The sequence below is a fragment of the Somniosus microcephalus genome, chromosome 9 (genome assembly GCF_052327205.1).
Source record: "Somniosus microcephalus isolate GS21.2 chromosome 9, FLI_Smic_1.0, whole genome shotgun sequence".
Lineage (NCBI taxonomy): Eukaryota > Metazoa > Chordata > Chondrichthyes > Squaliformes > Somniosidae > Somniosus > Somniosus microcephalus.
In genome coordinates, this window is record NC_140995.1 from 99,490,974 (window position 1) to 99,510,317 (window position 19,344).

At 48.0% G+C, this 19,344-nt stretch overlaps 1 protein-coding gene across 2 annotated transcripts in view; it reads right to left on the bottom strand.

Moving 5' to 3' along the window:
- Positions 1-763: 763 nt before the first annotated feature.
- cimip2c (ciliary microtubule inner protein 2C) overlaps positions 764-19,344 on the bottom strand; it is a 127,333-nt gene continuing 108,752 nt past the window's right edge. The window contains exons 4-5 of one of the 2 annotated variants that reach the window (XM_085996218.1): positions 6,872-6,921; positions 764-972 (exon numbers count right to left, since the gene is read on the bottom strand). In XM_085996218.1, the coding sequence (XP_085852344.1) occupies positions 827-972; positions 6,872-6,921 (196 nt within the window). In that variant the 3' untranslated portion in view covers positions 764-826. Of the gene's footprint in view, positions 973-6,777; positions 6,922-19,344 lie in introns of both variants that reach the window. The other variant, XM_085996217.1, reaches the window with a different exon arrangement.

Sequence of the window (19,344 nt, forward strand, 5' to 3'; positions counted from 1 at the left end):
GTAATTTGTGCCTGTAGCTCACCAATTTTATTCAGAATACTTTGTGCATTCATGTAGGTTCAACTCAAACCTGCCTCTCTCTGTTTAGCAATCTATTTTTAATCCATTCTCCTTCTGATCGATTCTTTATTAGTCGCCTGTTTTTCTCTTATGCTTCTTATTATTAACATTGACTTTCTTATTAAAGTGAGGTTGTGTGAAACAGAGGAAGATCCAGTGAGCGTGATCTCTGCTCAATTTCCTAATCCTTGATTGCCCATTACACTTCCGTGTCACTGGAGATGCCGACCAGAAATTTGGCCCAGTGGATTATATCGCACTCAAAGCACGTTGGTATATATTTCATACACCTCACAGAACGTATTGTTGGAAATGTTTTATATCTGACTCTCCCAGCAACTCAGCTGGTTAAGGCAGTGAGTTTGAATAAGCTGTGCTGACTTAGCTTATCTCAACCAGGATAGTTGTAGGGGTGCTATAATTGACCAATGTCATTGGGATAGGGAGGGGGAAAATCAGTCAGACCTCCACATCTGCTCACTGTCCAAGACAAGATTGGGCTGGCTGTGATGCCAACCTCTCTATCTTCCCCCTCCTTCACCCAGTTGAATAGTCTGTTGACACTCACTGTCTAGGTTCACAAATGAGGAATGGTCACTGAAGTAAGAAGTACTGTAAAATGACCAGTGCTAATAAAACCATGTCCCAGCAAGGCAGCCATTCCTTTAAGGGGCAGAGAGAAAAATTGACGAAAAATGGGAAGAGAAAATGCTTTATTTCAATTCAGCCAACAGCTGCATCATAAATGCATTTTGTTTGTGGTTAATTATTTATTTGTCCTCACAAAAATATGTTGTCCGATCATTTCCTGCTTGGTAGTCGGTAATTCTTTGGGGACTGCTTCGCAATTGTGATGTTGGCCCATTAGTACCAAACAGCATCCCGTTATCCAGCCTCGGGCAATGCAGGTAACTGGGAGGAATGTAAATTTAGTTTAGGAAGTAGTAATTCTTTAAGTCCTCAATGCACTTTCAATAACATTTGTGCTGTAGGTTGTATGGGGTTTGCTTAGCAGCATTATGCTTGTTCATTATGAATTCTCAGAAATAAATCCTGCTTCATTACTGATATATTTTCAGTACACATCAAAATTCTGCAAGTATAACCAATGGTTTTTCTGAAGAGAGTAACACTCTGCAGCAATGCTGAAGAGACAGCAGAGTAATTGACAGTTCAGCCTATCATGTCTCTTTACTTGTTTCTCTTGGATCAGCTTAGTATGATTCAGCTAGGGCCTAGCTTTGCACAGTGGTAATTAACTAGCAAACTGATAACAAATATAATAACATTAAACAGATTTTGTGGCTCTATATTTACACTTGCAGGCAAGACCAGAACTAGGAGCCATAAATATAAGAGAGTGGCCTAGAAATTCAGTCTGGCCACTTTTGGGGCGGTAAAGTCGGGCGGGCGGTAAAGTTAGCGACCGCCGGAAAGTGTAGGCCACTTCGCTGAAATTCAGTAGATTTGGGCGAGCGCTGAAACTGGCGTTGCACTGCTATCTTCAGGCGCTAAGCCGGCGATGCGGACTGATAACGCCGAGGCCGGGCGCAGCGCAGGTGCGGTCATGTTTTGATTGACAGCAGACACCCTGACGCCGGCCAGCTCTTAAAGGGGGAAGGGTCGACTTTGACTGCTGCCACGCCCTGCATAGTGGAGCCCTGCAGCTAGGCCTCAACACTGCTGGTGGACCCAAATAGCGCCTGACGCCATGGAGAAGGCCCGTGAACGAGCGCAGCGCTTCTCAGAGCATGCTTTGAGGGTGCTGGTTAATGGTGTGGAAAAGAAAAGAGAGATCTTGTGCCCGGACAGTGGCAAGAAGGCTCCCAGGAGGCAGTACAGGAGAGCCTGGAAGAAAATCGCCCACAGGGTGTCATCCACCAGCGATGTCCCCAGGAGTGTGGACCAATGCCGCAAGAAGTACAACGACCTCACTCGGATGGTGAAGGTGAGTACCCTTTCCAGTGTCCTCCTCATCCTTGCATGTGCACCTCACATTATGGGCAAAGGGACCTCAAAGGCCTAATGGGCAGCCCTCCTCCCGCAGCTATGGCACTGGCATGATCATCAATAGCACTTTCTGCACTTAACACACTGGCCAAGCTATTCGACCATGGGAGGCAGTGCACACAGCAACAGGGCACCACACTGGCCAAGCTATTCGACCATGGGAGGCAGTGCACACAGCAACAGGGCACCACACTGGCCAAGCTATTCTACCATGGGAGGCAGTGCACACAGCAACAGGGCACCACACTGTACTTAGAGGCCGTCCTTTCTCTTGCAGGCCAAGCTGGCGCGGAATTTGAGGAGCCAGTCTGCCACCGGGGGAGGCCGTCCCCAGTACCAGGCGCTCAGTGAGCTGGAGGAGAGCGTGGCTCGACTCATGCGTGGCCGGGTGACTGGCCCTGTTGCCATTGGAGATGCGGACCCTGTACTGGGACCCACTGGTAAGGACATGACCGGTTGGACCTCTCTCGTTGCCCTTGCACTTCAGATCTACATCCTTTCCCACTGTCCGACCAATGCGCATAATGCCACCACTCATGCCTCCCTCGCTGACGCCCTGTCCTCACTCTAAAGCTACTCTTGTGCCTTCCTGCTTTCAGCTGGTGAGGAGGAGGTGGTCCCTGAAGCTCAGAGTGCCAGGCCCTTGGAGGAGGAGGACGACGAGGACCAGGAGGAAGGCGGCACATCGGGGGAACCCTCATCCGCGCCAGGGGATGGCAATGGAGGGGAGACGTCTGGCCTGGAGGAGAGGCAGGGGGAAGTGTTGCAGGGGAGGGCAGTTCCTGGGCCCAGTGGGGTCGAGGCACGCGGGAAGGGTCGGGCAGCTCGGCGGCCTTCTCCCCAGAGGGAGAGTCTGCCCTCCAGTCCGGAGACGGTCCTCGCCCAGGAGGTGCGCCTCCTTGATGAGATGTCCGCGGCATCGGAGCGGCGCCACAAGGAGTTCATGGGGGTTGTGGGACAGTTGCCTCAGGCCATTGAGTCCCTGGCTCATAGTGTGGTCGCTTTCGGGGAATCACAGGCCAGGGGGGTCGAGCAGCTCGCGGCAGCACACGACAGGGGTGTCCAGCAACTCGCGGCAGCGCAGGACAGGGGTGTCCAGCAACTCGCGGCAGCGCAGGACAGGGGTGTCCAGCAACTCGCGGCAGCGCAGGACGCGAGTCGCGAGTCCATGAGTGGTGCCGTCCAGACACTGGCAGATCTGATGCGGGCACATACCAGGGCAGTTCGGGCACTCACTTCTGCCACACTCGCTGTGGCGCGGAAGCATCGCCAGGGCACCCGCCGCCCTGCTGCAGCACAGCGGTCTGGCCTCCACCAGATTGCTGCGCTTGCTGCACTGCCAGCCCGGCCGAGTGCCAGTGTCTCTGGCGAACAGCGCGCGCCTGGCATCAGCCAGCTTGCCCCCATTGGTGCAGCCGACACTGCCACTCCCCCAGCCAAGGTGCGACGAGCTGCTGCTGAGACTGATGCTGGCCAGCCACAGCTGCAGCAGTCAGCAGCCGGCCCCTCCCGGGCTGGGCCTCGTCTAGGCCGACCCCCAAGGGCATCTGCCGTCACGCATTGTGGCCCTCATGAGCCTTCCCCCAGCCTTGCCACACCCACAGGGCCCAGGTTGAGGTGGAGCAGCAGGTCGGGCAGGGGCCGGAGAAGCCTGCATAAGGACTTGCCCTCTCGGCACACCCAGTAGAGTGTGGTGATAGCGGTTTTTTTTATATGGGGGTGTTTGTGTTCTGGGGGGGGCTTATTTTGGTAAGGCCGAAGATGAAGGCATTTTTTGTTTTTATGGGGGTGTTTGTGTTGTGGAGAGGGGGGCTTATTTTTGTAAGGCCGATGATGAAGGCCAATTGGATGGGCAAGTTTTGTTATTCCTCCCCAGGTTGTGGGAGTGACAGATGTTTTTGACTGTTTTTTGGGGGTCTCGTCTGTTTTTCTGTTTCATGTGGGAAGGGCCCTGAGTTTGTAAAATAAAGCTTTTTATTTATTCAGCATGTCCAGGTGTCATGTTTCAAGTGGTTGTTGCATTAATCGGCTGAGGGCTTGCGGAGCGGCTGCATTCAGGTGCGTTCATTGCCACAGGCCATTCCCTGACAGGGGGCCTAGAAGTGTCGTTCAATAAGCCGCCGGCGGACGGCCCTTGGACCTTGTGGCTCCCTCCTGGGCTGGTACTCCTCCTCCTCCGCCTCCTCCTCCTCATGGTCCTCCTGCTCATCCTCCTGAGGTGGTGGTGCAACGTCAGGTGGCAGTGCCTGAGTCCTGCGGATAGCCAGGTTGTGCAGCATGCAGCACACGACGACGAACTGGGAGACTCTATCCGGCGAATACTGTAGAGATCCGCCGGAACGATCCAGGCAGCGGAACCGTTGCTTGAGGACGCCAATCGTTTGCTCTATGATGTTCCTTGTGGCTTGATGGCTTTCGTTGTATGCCTCCTCTGCTGGGGTCCTGGGCGCGCGGAGCGGGGTCATGAGCCATGTACACAAAGGGTAGCCCTTGTCCCCAATAAGCCATCCCCTTGGTGGAGGCTGTGCCTCGAACATGTCAGCCACAGTAGTCTGGCGCAGGATAAATGCATCGTGGCTGCTTCCTGGAAAGCGGGCATTGACGGCTAGGATGCGCTGCCTGTGGTCACACACCAGCTGTACATTGAGGGAATGGTAGCCCTTCCGGTTGCGGTAATCCTCGGCATTGTCGATAGGTGCCCGCATAGCCACATGCGTGCAGTCAATGGCGCCCTGCACCATGGGGAAGTCCACGATCCTGCCAAATCCGACTGCACGCTGCTCCTGCCTCTCTAGGGTCATGGGGAAGGAGATGAATTGGTGTCTCCTCGCGAAAAGGGCATCGGTGACCTGCCGGATGCAGCGATGCACGGCGAACTGGGAGATGTTCGCTATGTCCCCAGCAGCGGCTTGGAAGGAGCCGCTTGCATAAAAGTTCAGAGCCACCGTGACCTTCACTGCCACCGAGAGAGACGTCCTGCACATCAGCTGTGGACGCAGATCTCTGTGAAGCAGCTGGCAGATCTCTGCAACCACCTCCCTTCTGAAGCGCAGCCTCTTAACACAATGCGCCGCAGTCATGGTGAGATAGGACACCTGCTGCCGGTATTGCCTGAGTGGGTAAGGCCTACGTTGCCGACGCCTGATGGCCCCTCTGCATCTAGGCATGGCTGGCCCTCTCACACAGCGTCTGCGAGCCCTTCGCACATAATGCTGCAACTGAGGGTTGGAACCCCATACAGCCCCCATAATAAACTTGCAAACAGTGAAATCACAATGATTCAAATGTCAAAGCTCTGGCCAGAAGCCAAAAATACCTCTCCTATGTTGTCCCAAATCAGTAAGCTCTGTTCCTTGGTCTCTGTCCAGAAATCCAAAGCAGTAAAGTCATTGCAGCAAAATGGCTGGGCTTTATAGGTCAGTGTAAGTGCCCTTTAATTAGCGCTCCCCGAGGCCCACAGGGCCTCTGTTGCGTTCCACTTCACAGTTCTTAACAGCGCCACGCCCACATTGGGCGGGCGCCACTGAATTTCCGGTTTGGGGCGCACAAACAGCGTTGCACGACGAAATGACGTCATAAGCTGCGCGCGCAGCTGAGCGGGCGCAAACACTTTGCGCCGGCGCTAAATGTCTACTGAATTTGGGCGTAGGCACAGATCGGCCTGCGCCCGGGTGCTAAGTGCCTAGCGCTGGAAATATACCCCTCTTATGGCGTTAACGGCTGGCGAACGCAACTCAATTTCTAGGCCAGTCTCTAATAAATCCAAAAAGGAATTCAGGAAAAGCTTCTTTACCCTAGAATGGTTTGAATGTGGAACTCGCTACTACAGGGAGTAGTTGAGGCGAATAGCATCGATTCAAGGGGAAGCTAGTTAAACACATGAGGGAGCAAGGAATAGAAGGATATGTTGATGGGGTTACATGACGAAGGGTGGGAGAAGGCTCATATGGAGCATAAACACTGGCATGGACCAGTTGGGCCAAATGGCCTGTTTCTGTGGTGCAAATACTTTATAATACTTTGTAACCTTTATTTAGACTCACTTCCTTCGCTCCTAATGTTTTTGATACGAGCTGGATAGTTGGAGTCCTCACACCCTATCTTGGATCCTGAGCTTCCCAGTGGTCATCAAGTCTGATTATTATTATTAGAGATATAACAATACCTTTAAACACTGCACAGCCTTCATTGGCACTCTATTTAGCAAGCTTAGTCTTGTACCCAAAGAGAGCACCTCGTATAACAGGTAGGTACTGCATAACATTCATTAGGGTCAGAGTGATCTCCTGCACTAGCTTTGGGCTTGGAGAGGTATTTTCCAGATTTCTTTTCTTCCCTAATTGGCCAGGGTGTTCATCTGTTTTTTGCCTCTCCCAGGAGATTACATGACTTTCGGGTGGGGTGGGGAGTGAATATATTGTGAAGCACAGGGCATCGTAGTTGTGTGGGACAAGCTGGTTGGATCAGTGGGTCTTTTCCTGTCTGTCAGTGTTCGTATGTTATCTCCCACAATTTAGTTTATATAGAAAATTCTACTGCTTGGATATGCCTATCTGTTTTATGGAGATCATAGCAGATATTTATAGGATTACTGTTTTCTAAAATGAGAAGCATTAGCCCATCTTATTTCCAAGCAGAGGATTTTCCTGGATATTAAAATGAAGCTTATCATTCTGCTCCTTGACCAGTACAGGTATTTTTACTCACGGTGGTCCATCCGTAGCAGCGCCTGAATGTCCTTTGGGAGGGATGCACAGAGCAGCTTCCAAATTATCTTTGCATAGTCTGTCCAAGTACTCACGTGGCCAGGAAATATAGTTGGGGGAAGGGCAATCATCTTTGTTTCTTTGGCTGTTTGAAAGTAGATTAGCACATGGGTTAGTTGGGTGTCCATTCAGCAGCCATTTGTTCACCTAAAATGTTCATTTTTTTTCCTTTGACATCATGTGGACATAGAGGAATAATGTAAGGTAAATGGAGTTGACTCAAATGTGTACGATGGAAAGCAAATTATGTTGGATTCAATGGGTGGTGTTCAAAAAATCCCAGGTAGTTCTTTTAATGAAAAATACTAACAGCTATGACCTTCTTTATTAAATCTGAATCAAGGCTCAAGAATTCTAAAACTAAGTATGTTGCAAGTGTTACTTACAAACTATCTATTGCAATAGTCTACTAATTCAATTTAAAAAATCAATAATTGCAGTTTTCTAGGCCTTGTAGTTGCAAAGTTCAGCAGCTAAAACAATTTACTGTTCTTGACTGTGAGTCAGCTTTCCCGAGATGCATCTCATTGCTCTGTTAAGCATCTTAGCAGCCAAATATAATTTTATATATTGTATAAAAAGAAAATTGGATGCTAATCATAGAATCATTGAATAGTAAAAAGAAAAAAAAGACTTGCATTTATACAGCGCCTTTTCACGACCACCGGACATCTCAAAGCACTTTACAGCCAATGAAGTACTTTTTGAAGTGTAGTCACTGTTGTAATGTTGTAAGTACAGCACAGGAGGCCATTCGGCCCATCGAGTCTGCGCCGGCTCTTTCGAAGAGCAATCCAGTTATTCCCATTCTCCGGCTCTTTCCCCATATCCCTGCAATTTTTTCTCCTTCAAGTATTTATCCAATATTTATTCCCTTTTGAAGGCTACTATTGAATCTGTATCCACTGCCCTATCAGGCAGTGCATTCCAAATCCTAACCACTCATTGCCTAAAAAGTTTTAATAAGAAAAAAATTCTGAAAATGCTGGGAATACTTAAGAGATCAAAGTTCTGACAAACACTTGAAATGCCAACCTGTCTTTTCTCTGTCGACTTGAATAGTGTGTTTCTTAAAAGGACTGTTTTTTTCTGATCACTAGATGGTGCTGATGAATCATCAAATTACATTTTGCAGCCAATTTCTGTCCTCTAAGCAACCAGTTTACCAAACCTTTTTTATGTATAGGACAGAAATATTCAGTTAGCTATAATTTACAGATATTACAAGTATTTTTGACTGCAGTGAAAGATTAATAAGATTCAATTCTGGCCTCTTGCACATTCCCTGATTTTCATCGCTCCACCATTGACGGCCATACCTAGGCCCTAAGCTCTGGAATCCTGTTCTGAAACCTCTCTGCCTCCCTCTCCTTCTTTAAGTCGCTCCTTAAAACCTACCTCTTAGGCCAAGCTTTTGGTTACATGTTCTAATATCTCCTTATGTGGCTCAGTGTCAAATGTTGTCTGATTGGGCTCCTATGAAGTGCCTTGGGCCATTTTTACTGCGTTAAAGGCGCCATATAAATACAACTTGTTGATGAGAGCACAAAGTTACAGAGAGTGCAGCATGCTTGTAGGACAGTGTTGAGCAATATGGGGGAAATAATCTTCATGTTAGAGATGCCACAGTTTAAAGCTTCAATGTCACATGTTATTTCCGACTTGCAAGATGCCATTTTATATGACAAGCGGGTCTCCCATGGCATTACACACAGTAACTCAGATAATATGCTGTTATTTTGTATGATGTCATGCAATGTACAATATATTATTCTGCTAAGGTTGATGTCATATAAGTTGGCCTGTCGCTTTGAGGCCAGTAAGTCTAACTGCCACAAGTAAACACAGTGTGATAACAACAGAAAACGCTGGAAAAACTCAGCAGGCCAGGCAACACCCATGGAGCGAGAAACAGAGTCAATGTTTCGGGTCGAAACTCTTCTGTAGAAGGGTTTTGACCCGAAACGTTGACTCTGTTTCTCTCTCCACAGATGTTGCCCGGCCTGCTGAGTTTTTCCAGCGTTTTCTGTTGTTATTTTGGATTTCCAGCATCCGCAGTATTTTGCTATCGTAAACATAGCGTGAGGTCAACTCAGATTCATTGTTGTTTAGGTCAGTGAGCCTTGCAGATTTAAATAGTATGGTAGTCCATTTCAAGCTGGAGGTTTGAAGTACAGATCAGAAGGAAACAGCATTTAAAAATTGCTCTGCACCTGTAACAAAGTGTGATGTTTGGATTGTGATGTCTGAGTATGCTGATATTCTATTTTAATATATTCTGGATAGATAATTATGTGTCTTTAAACATGATTTTTTTTACATAAATGCATTGCCAGACTAACAATAATTTTTGGGTTATTGTAAAATGTCACATGTACAGTTCTTTTAATATTTTCCAAATCCATTTTAGAGCAAACCTGTAGAGACTGCCATCTTATTCCAAACTTATTAACAATACATTCAAATAAATATGATCTATAAAAAAAAATCATCTATAAAAGCACCTGGAAATCTTTTAATTATTGCAAGACAAATGGGAATTATCACAGCTCATGTGAACCTCAAAGACGGACATGTATGAAAATCATTCTGTGTGTCTCCTTCGCTCTCCCATCCATTTTTGGGGGTGGAATTTGCTATGTTTTTACTCCTGGAAACGCGTGTAACCGAGATGTAGAACAAATACCTAGAATACAAGATTGAGGAAACCCATGTACAAGTGTGTTCCGCACATAATTACACTATGCTCTAATTTCCTCGTTCTTTACGCCCGTCGATCCCTGTTCCCAAATGCATTTCATCTCATTATAACGGCTCCAACCCCCGGGCTAAAAAGTTCTGTGTTTTATTGTGGGGTTTTTTTTGTGTTTTTTATTATTCTCACTGAGACCTGTATTGTATTGTCTGTTTCTTTGAATGCATTTTTATGGCATCTGTATAAGTCACATTAAAATTTGAAAAGCTTCCACAATTACGTGTTGCTGTGCCTAGTGGGCATGAATGATAGTTAGATGACTTGAAACATTAATTTTCATGCTTAAAGAAGGAATATATGGTGCGAGTTTCACGCTTTCCTCAAGCCTCGATTGTTTATCCCCATTTTTACATAATGAGATTGACAGGACATTTAGGTCTAAACAGACATCAGCAAAAATGGGCGCACGAGCAGGCATAATTTCGAGTGTAACTTCTCGATTACACCCCCACAAGAAATGTCACCCCTGATGTCAACTGACCTGCCAAAACCAACTTGGTAGGATCATAGTTGGTTCACTAATGTCCTTTAGGGAAAGAAATCTGCCATCCTTACCTGGTCTGGCCTATATGTGACTCCAGACCCACAGCAATGTGGTTGACTCTTAACTGCCCTCTGAAATGGCCTAGCAAGCCACTCAGTTGTAACAAACTGCTACGAAAAACAATAATAGGAATAAAACCAGACAGACCACCTGGCATCGACCTCGGCACCGGCCAAGGACATGGCAATGGCACACCCAGCCCAGTCGACCATGCAAAGTCCTCCTCACCAACATCTGGGGTCTTGTGCCATAATTGAGAGAGCTGTCCCACTGACTAGTCAAGCAACAGCCTGACATAGTCATACCCACAGAATCATGCCCCACAGAATCATACCTTTCAGCCAACATCCCAAACTCCTCCATCACCATCCCTGGGTATGCCCTGTCCCACTGGTCTTAACGGAGGTGGGACAGGGGGTGGGGGAGGCAAGCCATTCCGCTCTCAGGAGGCAGATTGGCACTTTAAATATGATAATAAGGCCTGAAGCCTCGGATTTAACCTGCTTTACAGGTTTAATTGTGGCTGGACGAGGTTCCCGGGCCTTGGGAATCCCGGCAGCAGTTACGAGGAGAGGACAGCCTTGGGGAGCACACCTTTTGGGCCGGGAGTAGCAGGAGTGCTTCCCCAAGCCCCCCAGGCACTCCCACTATCAGCCTCCTCCCATTCAAATCCCCCTTGTAAGGGGTCAGGGATTGGACCCCGCCCCAGGATCAGACATGCCCACCCACCCCACAGTACGGGCTCGGACCTACCTGGGCTGCAGCCTCTTTTCAAGCCCCACTGGAAGCCAAGCCAAATGAAAACTCCACAGCGCGCTGGGAGACCCAGACTTCTGGGTTTCCTGCATGCTACCGGCCCCCCACCCACCCCCACTCCTGGCAGGTCCAAAAGTTAAAATCACTTAACCTATCTATATCCCTTTGCAGACTCTTTGTGTCCTCCTCGCAGCTTACTTTCCCACCTATCTTTGTATCATCAGCAAATTTGGATACATTATACTCGGTCCCTTCAACTATGTCATTAATATAAATTGTAATTAGATGAGGCCCAAGCACTGATCCTTGCGGCACCCCACTAGTTACAGCCTGCCAAACTGAAAATGACCCGTTTATTCCTATTCTCTGTTTTCTATCCTTTAACCAATCCTCTATCCATGCTAATGTATTACCCCATAGCATGAGCCCTTATCTTGTGCATCAACCTTTTATGTGGCACCTTATCGAATGCCTTTTGAAAATCCAAATATACTACATCCGCTGGTTCCCCTTTATCTACCCTGCTAGTTACATCCTCAAAAAACTCTAACAGATTTGCCAAACATGATTTCCCTTTCATAAAACCATGTTGATTTTGTCTAATCATATTATGCTTTTCTAAGTGCCCTGTTACCACTTCCTTAATAATGGATTCCAGCATTTTCCTGACGACTGATGTCAGGCTAACTGGCATGACTAGTAATGAGTGAAGACCCAACAAGACGCATCTGGAATGCTGTGCAATATGGGGCCTTTTTCTAATCTACATATTTATCTAGCCTTAACGAGGCTAGCAAATAATACATGCATAGGCTCATACATAGATCTTAGAGCTAAAAACACCAACATGTTTTTACCAGAATGGTTCCAGGGATGGGGGATCTTAGCTACAAGGACAGGTTGGAGAAGCTAGATTTGTTTTCATTAGAGCAAAGGAGGTTGCGAGGTGATTTGATAGAGGTGTACAAGATTATGACGGGTTTGGATAGGCTAGACGGGGAAAGGCTGTTCCCACTACTTGATGTACAAGGACTAGGGGACACAGATTTAAGGTTTTCGGCAAGAGATACAGGGGGGATGTGAGGAAAAACATTTTTACACAGCGAGTGATGAGGACCTGGAACTCACTGTCAACGGAAGTGGTGGAAGTGGAGACACTCGATGTTTTCAAGGGGAGACAGGATAGGCACTTGAGGGAAATAAACTTGCAGGGCTACGGGGATAGAGCGGGGGAATGGGACTGACTGGATTGCTCTACAGAGAGCTGGCACGGACTCGATGGGCCAAATGGCCTCCTTCTGTGCTGTTATGACTCTTGGGGGAAAATTTGGTTGCTTTGTGCCTCCCATAAGCGCCCTAAGAGGGTGCTAATGGGGCACAAAGCAACTAGCGCCTGGGCGTGACGCCACCTACACCTCCCGCGAAATTAAGCGTGAGGTTAGCGGCAGTGGTAACTGGTAGCACCCCATGGCGCTGCACCGCTGGCGATGACATCATCGCCGTGCGCAGTGCCCCACTCGCGTCCTGGCCGTGATCTTCAGGAGCACCCCCTGACTTACCACCGGACGCTATGTCCAACGGGGTCGGGGGGCCTACCTGCGGCCGGGGAGGTGCTATTTAAAGGCGAGGTGCGGGGCGGTCATTTTTGTTGCTGGCCGCCTGCCAGCACCTGCCTCCGCTCCCGTCCGCGGCCTTCTTACCCGCCCCCCCCCCGCAAAGTGCCGGCTGCGCTCCATGAGCCCGGTAGTTCATTTGAGTGCCGGCTCTTTTGACGCGATATTCCTTCGCAGCACCCCAAGAGGGAGGCGGGGCGCTTCCAGTAGCGCCCCGCTTCCATCTTGGGACGCTACTACTTAATTTCCGTCGCGATGGCGCTAATTTTTCCCCCGACGAAGTTAGCTGGGGGTGCTACTCAATTTTTAGCCCCATGACTCTATGGGCTCGATTTTGCCAGGCACGAGGAGACGGGTTTGGAGGCGTGTGAGGTGGTAAAACCGCAAAAAATGGCGTGCGGGCCCACTTTTAGTTCATTTTAGTTAGAGCTTTACTTAGCTATATTCTTGCTTTTGTTACAGTGCTGCCGCATGGTGTGGAGAGATACAAGATGTCCGACGCTGCACTGTGCACTGCCCGTGCACAGTGTGCCAAGTAGCAATATAACTACACCATACCAAAATAGTTCCATACCAAAGTAGTTCCATTTAACAATGTGATACTATAACAATGTAACATCCCTCTTTCTCAAAAAAATGAAAACATGAAATTTAACAATTTAAATTAACAAATATTGGCCTAGAAATTCACTTGGGCGCGGGCAGCTCGCTCGCGCCCAAAAGTTAGCGCTGGGCGGGGAGGCATTAGCGCACGCCGTATATTCGTCTTCTGCGCCCCAATTCGGAAGCGGGCGCTATACCAGGGTGTGCCCGCCTCCGTTTGGGGCGCTGCAACTGAATATCGGCGCGCTAGTTGCCGCAGCGCCACCCGATGCGGTGCGGCAGGCTGCGGTACTGCAGGCCTCCCCCTTCTCTTAAGGGGGAGGTGCCTGCAACGGCCGGAGCCCCGATCGCGAGTGCCGGCAAAAGAGCCCGGCACAACGGAGAAGTGCCGGGCTCCACGGAAACCAGCCGGCAATGCCGCGGGGGGGGGTGGAGGAGGCCGGGGAAGGAGGTGCGGGCAGGCGGCCGCCGAAAAAGCGGCCGGCCGCACCTTCCGCTTTAAAGCGCCCCACTATGGCAGCAGGACGGCCCCATTTTCTGTTCACTGTTTGCGCCCGCTTCGGAGGAACGGGCGCAAATAAATATGGGGATCGGCGCGGTTTTGGGGCGTTACGGGCCACCGCGCACACCGATGACATCATCGGTCCCGGCGCAGCGCTAACGGCTACCGCCGCCAATACCGCTGCACTCAATTTCAGCGCTACCACCCCGCCGACGCAAAAGACCTCTTTAGGCACTAAGTGGGCGCAAGGCCCACTGAATTTCTAGGCCATTATATCTAAACTATTATTATCAACTACAAAGAATTGGAGGTTTTTTTTTATTCGCGATATCGCTCAGGTGGTTGGATGTTGTCCCTCCATCTTGTGGATTTGGTGGTGACCATTCCTCTCTGCGGTGTTTTGGTGTGTTCCACTCTCATTGTTGTTGTTGCTGTCGCCTTTGGAGTTGGAGTGTGCATGCTCGTGGTTGTTTGATTTGTAGCGCTTGTTTCTGGTGTTGTACTGCTTGTGGTAGCTGGTGTCAATGTTGCTGATGTTGTCTGCTGCTTATCCAGTTCAGGTGAAGGTCTGATGTGGAGTCTGTTCCATTTGTATTGGTTACCAGGTTCAGTCTCTACGAAGTAGGATCTTGGAGTATCAGCTTTTCCAATGACCTTGGCTGGATTCCAGGTTTTCAACACCGGGTCTTGCACATGCACTGATTGTCCATTCAGCAATTCTGGTAGCGTCTTTGCATGTTTATCGTAATGTTTGCTTCCTACGATTTGTGCTTCTGCCAGCTTTTGTCTGAAGTCCTCCTGGTCCTGGGGAGGATGTATTTTTGCTGGTAGTGTAGTCTTAAACTTCCTCCCATTCAGCAATTCCGCAGGTGATTTCATGTCTGCTTTCAGTGGTGTTGATCTGAGTGATAGGAGGGCAAGGTCTTGGTCTTCCCCCATCTCACTACTTTTGATGAGAGTTCTCTTGACAGTCTGGATCTGTCTTTCGATGAACCCGTGTCCCCTTGGGAAATGTGGGGATGAGGTTACTATTTTGAACCCATACTTTTCTGCCAGAGCTCTGAATTCACTCGATGTGAACTGGGTTCCATTGTCACAGATTACCTTTTCCGGGATTCCTTGTTCAGCAAACAAGCTCTTTGCAATCCTGGTGGTAGTTGTGGCTCTCAAGTCTTTCATTCTTCTCACAAAAAGATACTTGGAATAGTAATCTGCCACTATGAGATACCATTCTTGATTGCACATGAAGAGACCTGCCCCAACAGTGTGCCATGGTCTTGACGGTATTTCACTAGGTATCATCTCCTCTTTCTGTTGTGCATTTCTGTATTTCTGGCATATACCACATGCAGAGACCATCTGTTCGATATTTTTGTACATGCCTATCCAGTATACAGCTGATCTGGCTCTCAGCTTGCATTTCTCCATTCCCATGTGGCCTTCATGTATGAGATGGAGAAGTTGTGTCTACATCGTCTTTGGCACGATGATCCTCGATCCAGCAAGGAGAATACCGTCTTCTACTGCTATATCGTCTTTAATCGTCCCGTATTGACGAATTGTCGCCTGTACCTGCTGCATTCTCTCCGGCCACCCCTGTATTACTTGTTGTGTGAGTAGTTGCAATTCCTCATCTTTGCTAGTCTCATCTTTGATTTGACTGAGCTTTGTAGGGGTAACACTCACTAGGTGGTGGATTTTTACTGTTAGGCCCTCCACCTCGTGTTTCTCATATGGTGACAATCGAGACAACGCATCTGCTAGCACCATTTCCTTTCCTGGCTTATATTTAAGCGTGAAGTCATAGCTTTGGATCCTTAGAAGTAGTCTTTGCAGTCTTGCAGGCGCTTTGCATAGATTCTTCTTATAGATCTGTTCTAGTGGACGATGGTCACTCTCTATTGTAAATCACCTGCCATATAGGTATGTATGGAATTTCTCGCATCCGTACACTACTGCTAATAGTTCTCTTTCTATGTTGGCGTATCTCGTCTCGGCTGACGTCAAGGCCTTTGATGCGAAAGCTATCGGCTTTCCTTCCTGCACCAGAGCTGCCCCTAGTCCTCTGGTAGAAGCGTCTACTTGCAGAGTGACTGGTTTTCTTCTGTCATAATATGACAGACTTGTTTCCTTGCACAACAGTTCTTGAAGTTGTTTGAAATTCCTTTTGTGTGATTCAGACCATTGGTATTCGGCGTCTTCTTTCAGTAGCTCTCTGAGATTTGTTGTATGTTCCGACATGTGTGGGATGAAAGAACTCATGTATTGGACCAAGCCGAGGTAACTCCTCAGCTCTTTCTTATCTTTGGGTAGTTTCATTTCAGCAATCGCCGCAATCTTCTCTGGACTTGGCTTGACTCTCTCTGGTGTATAAATCATACCGAAGAATTGGCATTCCTTGACTTTAACTATGCACTTATCTGCATTTAACTTGATGCCAGCCTTCCTGGTACGCTCCATGGCCTCATGTAGGTGCATGTCATGGTCTCTTTCATCTGCTCCATAGATCTGACTATCATCAGCTATTCCTATAGCTCCTTCACAGCCTCTGTATGTCTCGTCTACTTTCTGTTGAAAGATATCTTGACTGACCTTTAACCCGAATGGTAGCCTCAGGAATTTGTAATGCCCAAATAGTGTGTTGAATGTTGTCAGTGTTGTTGATTCCTCATCCAACTTCACGTTCCAATATCCATTTCTGGCATCTAGTTTTGAGAAAACCTTGGCTCCTGCCAGTGATGCCGTAATCTCCTCTAGCGTTGGGGGTGGGATAGTGGTCCCTCTTTATCGCCTGGTTTAGATCTTTGGGGTCCAAACATATTCTGAGACGCCCGTTTGGCTTTTCTCGTACCACAATTGAGTTTACCCAGTCTGTGGGTTCAGTGACCTTTACGATCACTCCCTTTTCTTCCATCTCCTTTAGCTCTCTTTCAAGCTTTGTCTTCAGCTCGATGGGTACTTTTCGTGGAGCATGGATAACGGGCTTTACCTCTGGGTCGATGGTGATGTGGTATTGGAAATCTCCGAAACATCCCACTGTATCATCGAAACATTCTGGATACATGGCTATCAAGTCTTTTTTACTCTTGATTTGTGGGCGGTTCTCCAGTGGGGTGTTGCTGTCTATCTTCAGTGATGTTTCCGTCAGTTCGTGATGCACTGAGATCAATCTCAACTTCTCGCAGCTGTTTAATCCCAGGATCGCTGGCCCCTCAGTGGCGGTGACATAGAACATGCAGTTGATGTTCGTTCTTTTATGTGTCCCTTTGATAAAGGTTATTCCGAGTTGTTCAATCTCACTCCCCCCGTATGCTGTCAGCGTGACATTACTTGCCTTTAAACAACCGCTTTTCGGGTAGCCATCTTCTCTCAGGTTTTCGGGAAAGATCTGCTGGTACAGTCTCAATGGGAGAATGTTGCTCTGAGCCCCTGTGTCCAGCTTCAACTTTAAGTTGATGGTTGTAGGCCAACATTTGACCTTTTTTTTGATTTGGATGATGGTGTGCAATTCTCTCCTCGGAGTATTTTCTGCTCTTGCCATCTCGTGAAGCTGTATCTTTATGGTTTCGATGTTTAGTGCATTGTCGTGATCATCATCATCATCCTGCTCATCCATGGCATGGATCTTGTGTTTCTTTCTCTGGTTCTGCTGTCCGCCTTTGTTTTTGATGTATGTTCCTCCTTTCTTCGTTCTACACCTCTTTTCCCCCGTTGTCATGTGCATGTCTTTGTGTGTTGTACTTTTCTCTCACTGCATCCACTCTGTTGTCCATCTCAGAAGCCGTCCGCATGTCAGCTGTTTGAGAAATCAGCATTTTCATTTGCTGCTTCATGGCTTCATGAGCTCTCGCAGTATCTATAGCCTCTGTTATTCCGAGCTTTTCTTTTCCTATCAGGGCTTTTTGTACCTCTACATGTGCTGACCCCCCATATTAGCTGGTCCACAAGCCTTTCCTCCATTTCTTTAAATTTACACTTGCTGGCTTCATTTCTCAGCCTTGTCAGGAAATTGTCAGCTGTTTCACCAGGTTCCTGTCTTAGACTCTGGAATTTGTATCTGTGTATACGGTGATTGGATTTAGGCTCTAGATGGTTGCTGAATTTACCAAAAATTGTTGCTGGGTTTTCCTTTTCCTCTTCAGTCAAACTCCAGCTATTATACAAATCTAGGCCTTTTTCTCCTGTCCACAACAGAACGTAACTAACCTTTTCCTTGTTGGTAGTGCCCTTCAGGAAGCTTTTGAATGTAAGCTCACATTTCTGTTTAAACTTACGGAATGCTTCTACTATATCGTCGGCTTCCCAGTTCATGAGGGGTTGCATTTGCACAGTCAGTGCAGCGGCAGCCGTCATTTTAGTATCCCGTATGATTCACTTTCAATCACCGCAGACACCAGCACTCGCAATCAGCTCATAAAATCAACTTTTCGTCTTATTCGTAGTTCGTACAGCAGAATTTGTACTCACTTATACCGCTGCCACCATGTTGTGTCTCCTTGTGTTCTTATCTATATATATAAAATAAAAAACAGTATGTCTCTCTGTCTGTCTGTCTGTCCGGCTATACAATCAAAAGTTATAGAGCGTACCTACACATATGTTATATCAAAAGAAAGCTCATCATTAGGGGACTCTTGTAGGCATATTTACGTTTTGGTTGGACAAAAATTGTGCCGACTGTATCCAAAAAACGTTCAAAATTCCACTCATTATCCGCTCATTAGCATCGAGTGACATGAAGGTTGACCAATCGTACAGTCGAGCGACCCGACGGTCGACCAATTGCTGCGTCACGGGGGCGGGTTCATTGCATGTGCGGGCGGGGCCATCCTACAGTCGAGTGACAGGACGATTGACCAATCCTACAGTTCAGTCGTGACCTGACGGTTGACCAACCGGTGCGTGTGTGGGCGGGCCTTATCATTCTGAAATGAGGTGAGTGGCCGCCACCTTGATTCCAAACTCTTCATTTCTTTTTCCCACTTTCTGCGTGTTTCTTTTCAAATCTACATTTCCAGCAAAAAAATAAGTTGCTTTTAAAACACACATTGTTTTTAAAAAGTTAATTAATCTGTAAATATTTTCTCTAACCTCTATAATTTTCCTACCTTTCACCGTTTTTCCAGGCCTGGAAGCCTGGGCCTCTGTTCCCCAGCCACGCCTGAGCTAGGCACCTCCCGTCCCGCCGCCATCTTGATTCTTAACTACTAACTATTGATTTATTTTTCCCACTTTCTGTGTGTGTGGAGGGGATTTTATCCAGCACAAATTTGGTACTTAGGAGCCCAACTAGCTCATTATATAATTTGCGTGTAATAAATGAGTCCAGTATGTGATTTATTTCTCGGGGCCATGTCAGTGCGGGGGCCCGGGGCCCTAGGCCTCTCCAACCGCCAGCAGTGCAACTCCAGTCCCAGGCTCCCGGCCTAGACAGGGACCAACACTGGCAGAGGGGAGAGGGTCTGCTGCCTCAGCTCCATTTCCGGGGTCAGTAGGTGGGGAGGCTTCATAAGCAACTGGGGTAGGTCGCAAGCCCCGAATCAATATCTGAAGATCCCGTGTTTGCAGCTGAGGGGATTTCTTCTGCTGACAGCCCCAGGTTAACGGCAGCCATCTTTGTCAAGGAGGGCGAAAAGGTTCAGTGCGACGCCATTTTGATTCAGTGTGTAACAGAGTGCATGCGCGGCCATCTTAGTACAGGAACATAGAGTGGGTGGGGCTTCAGTGCTCCCAAT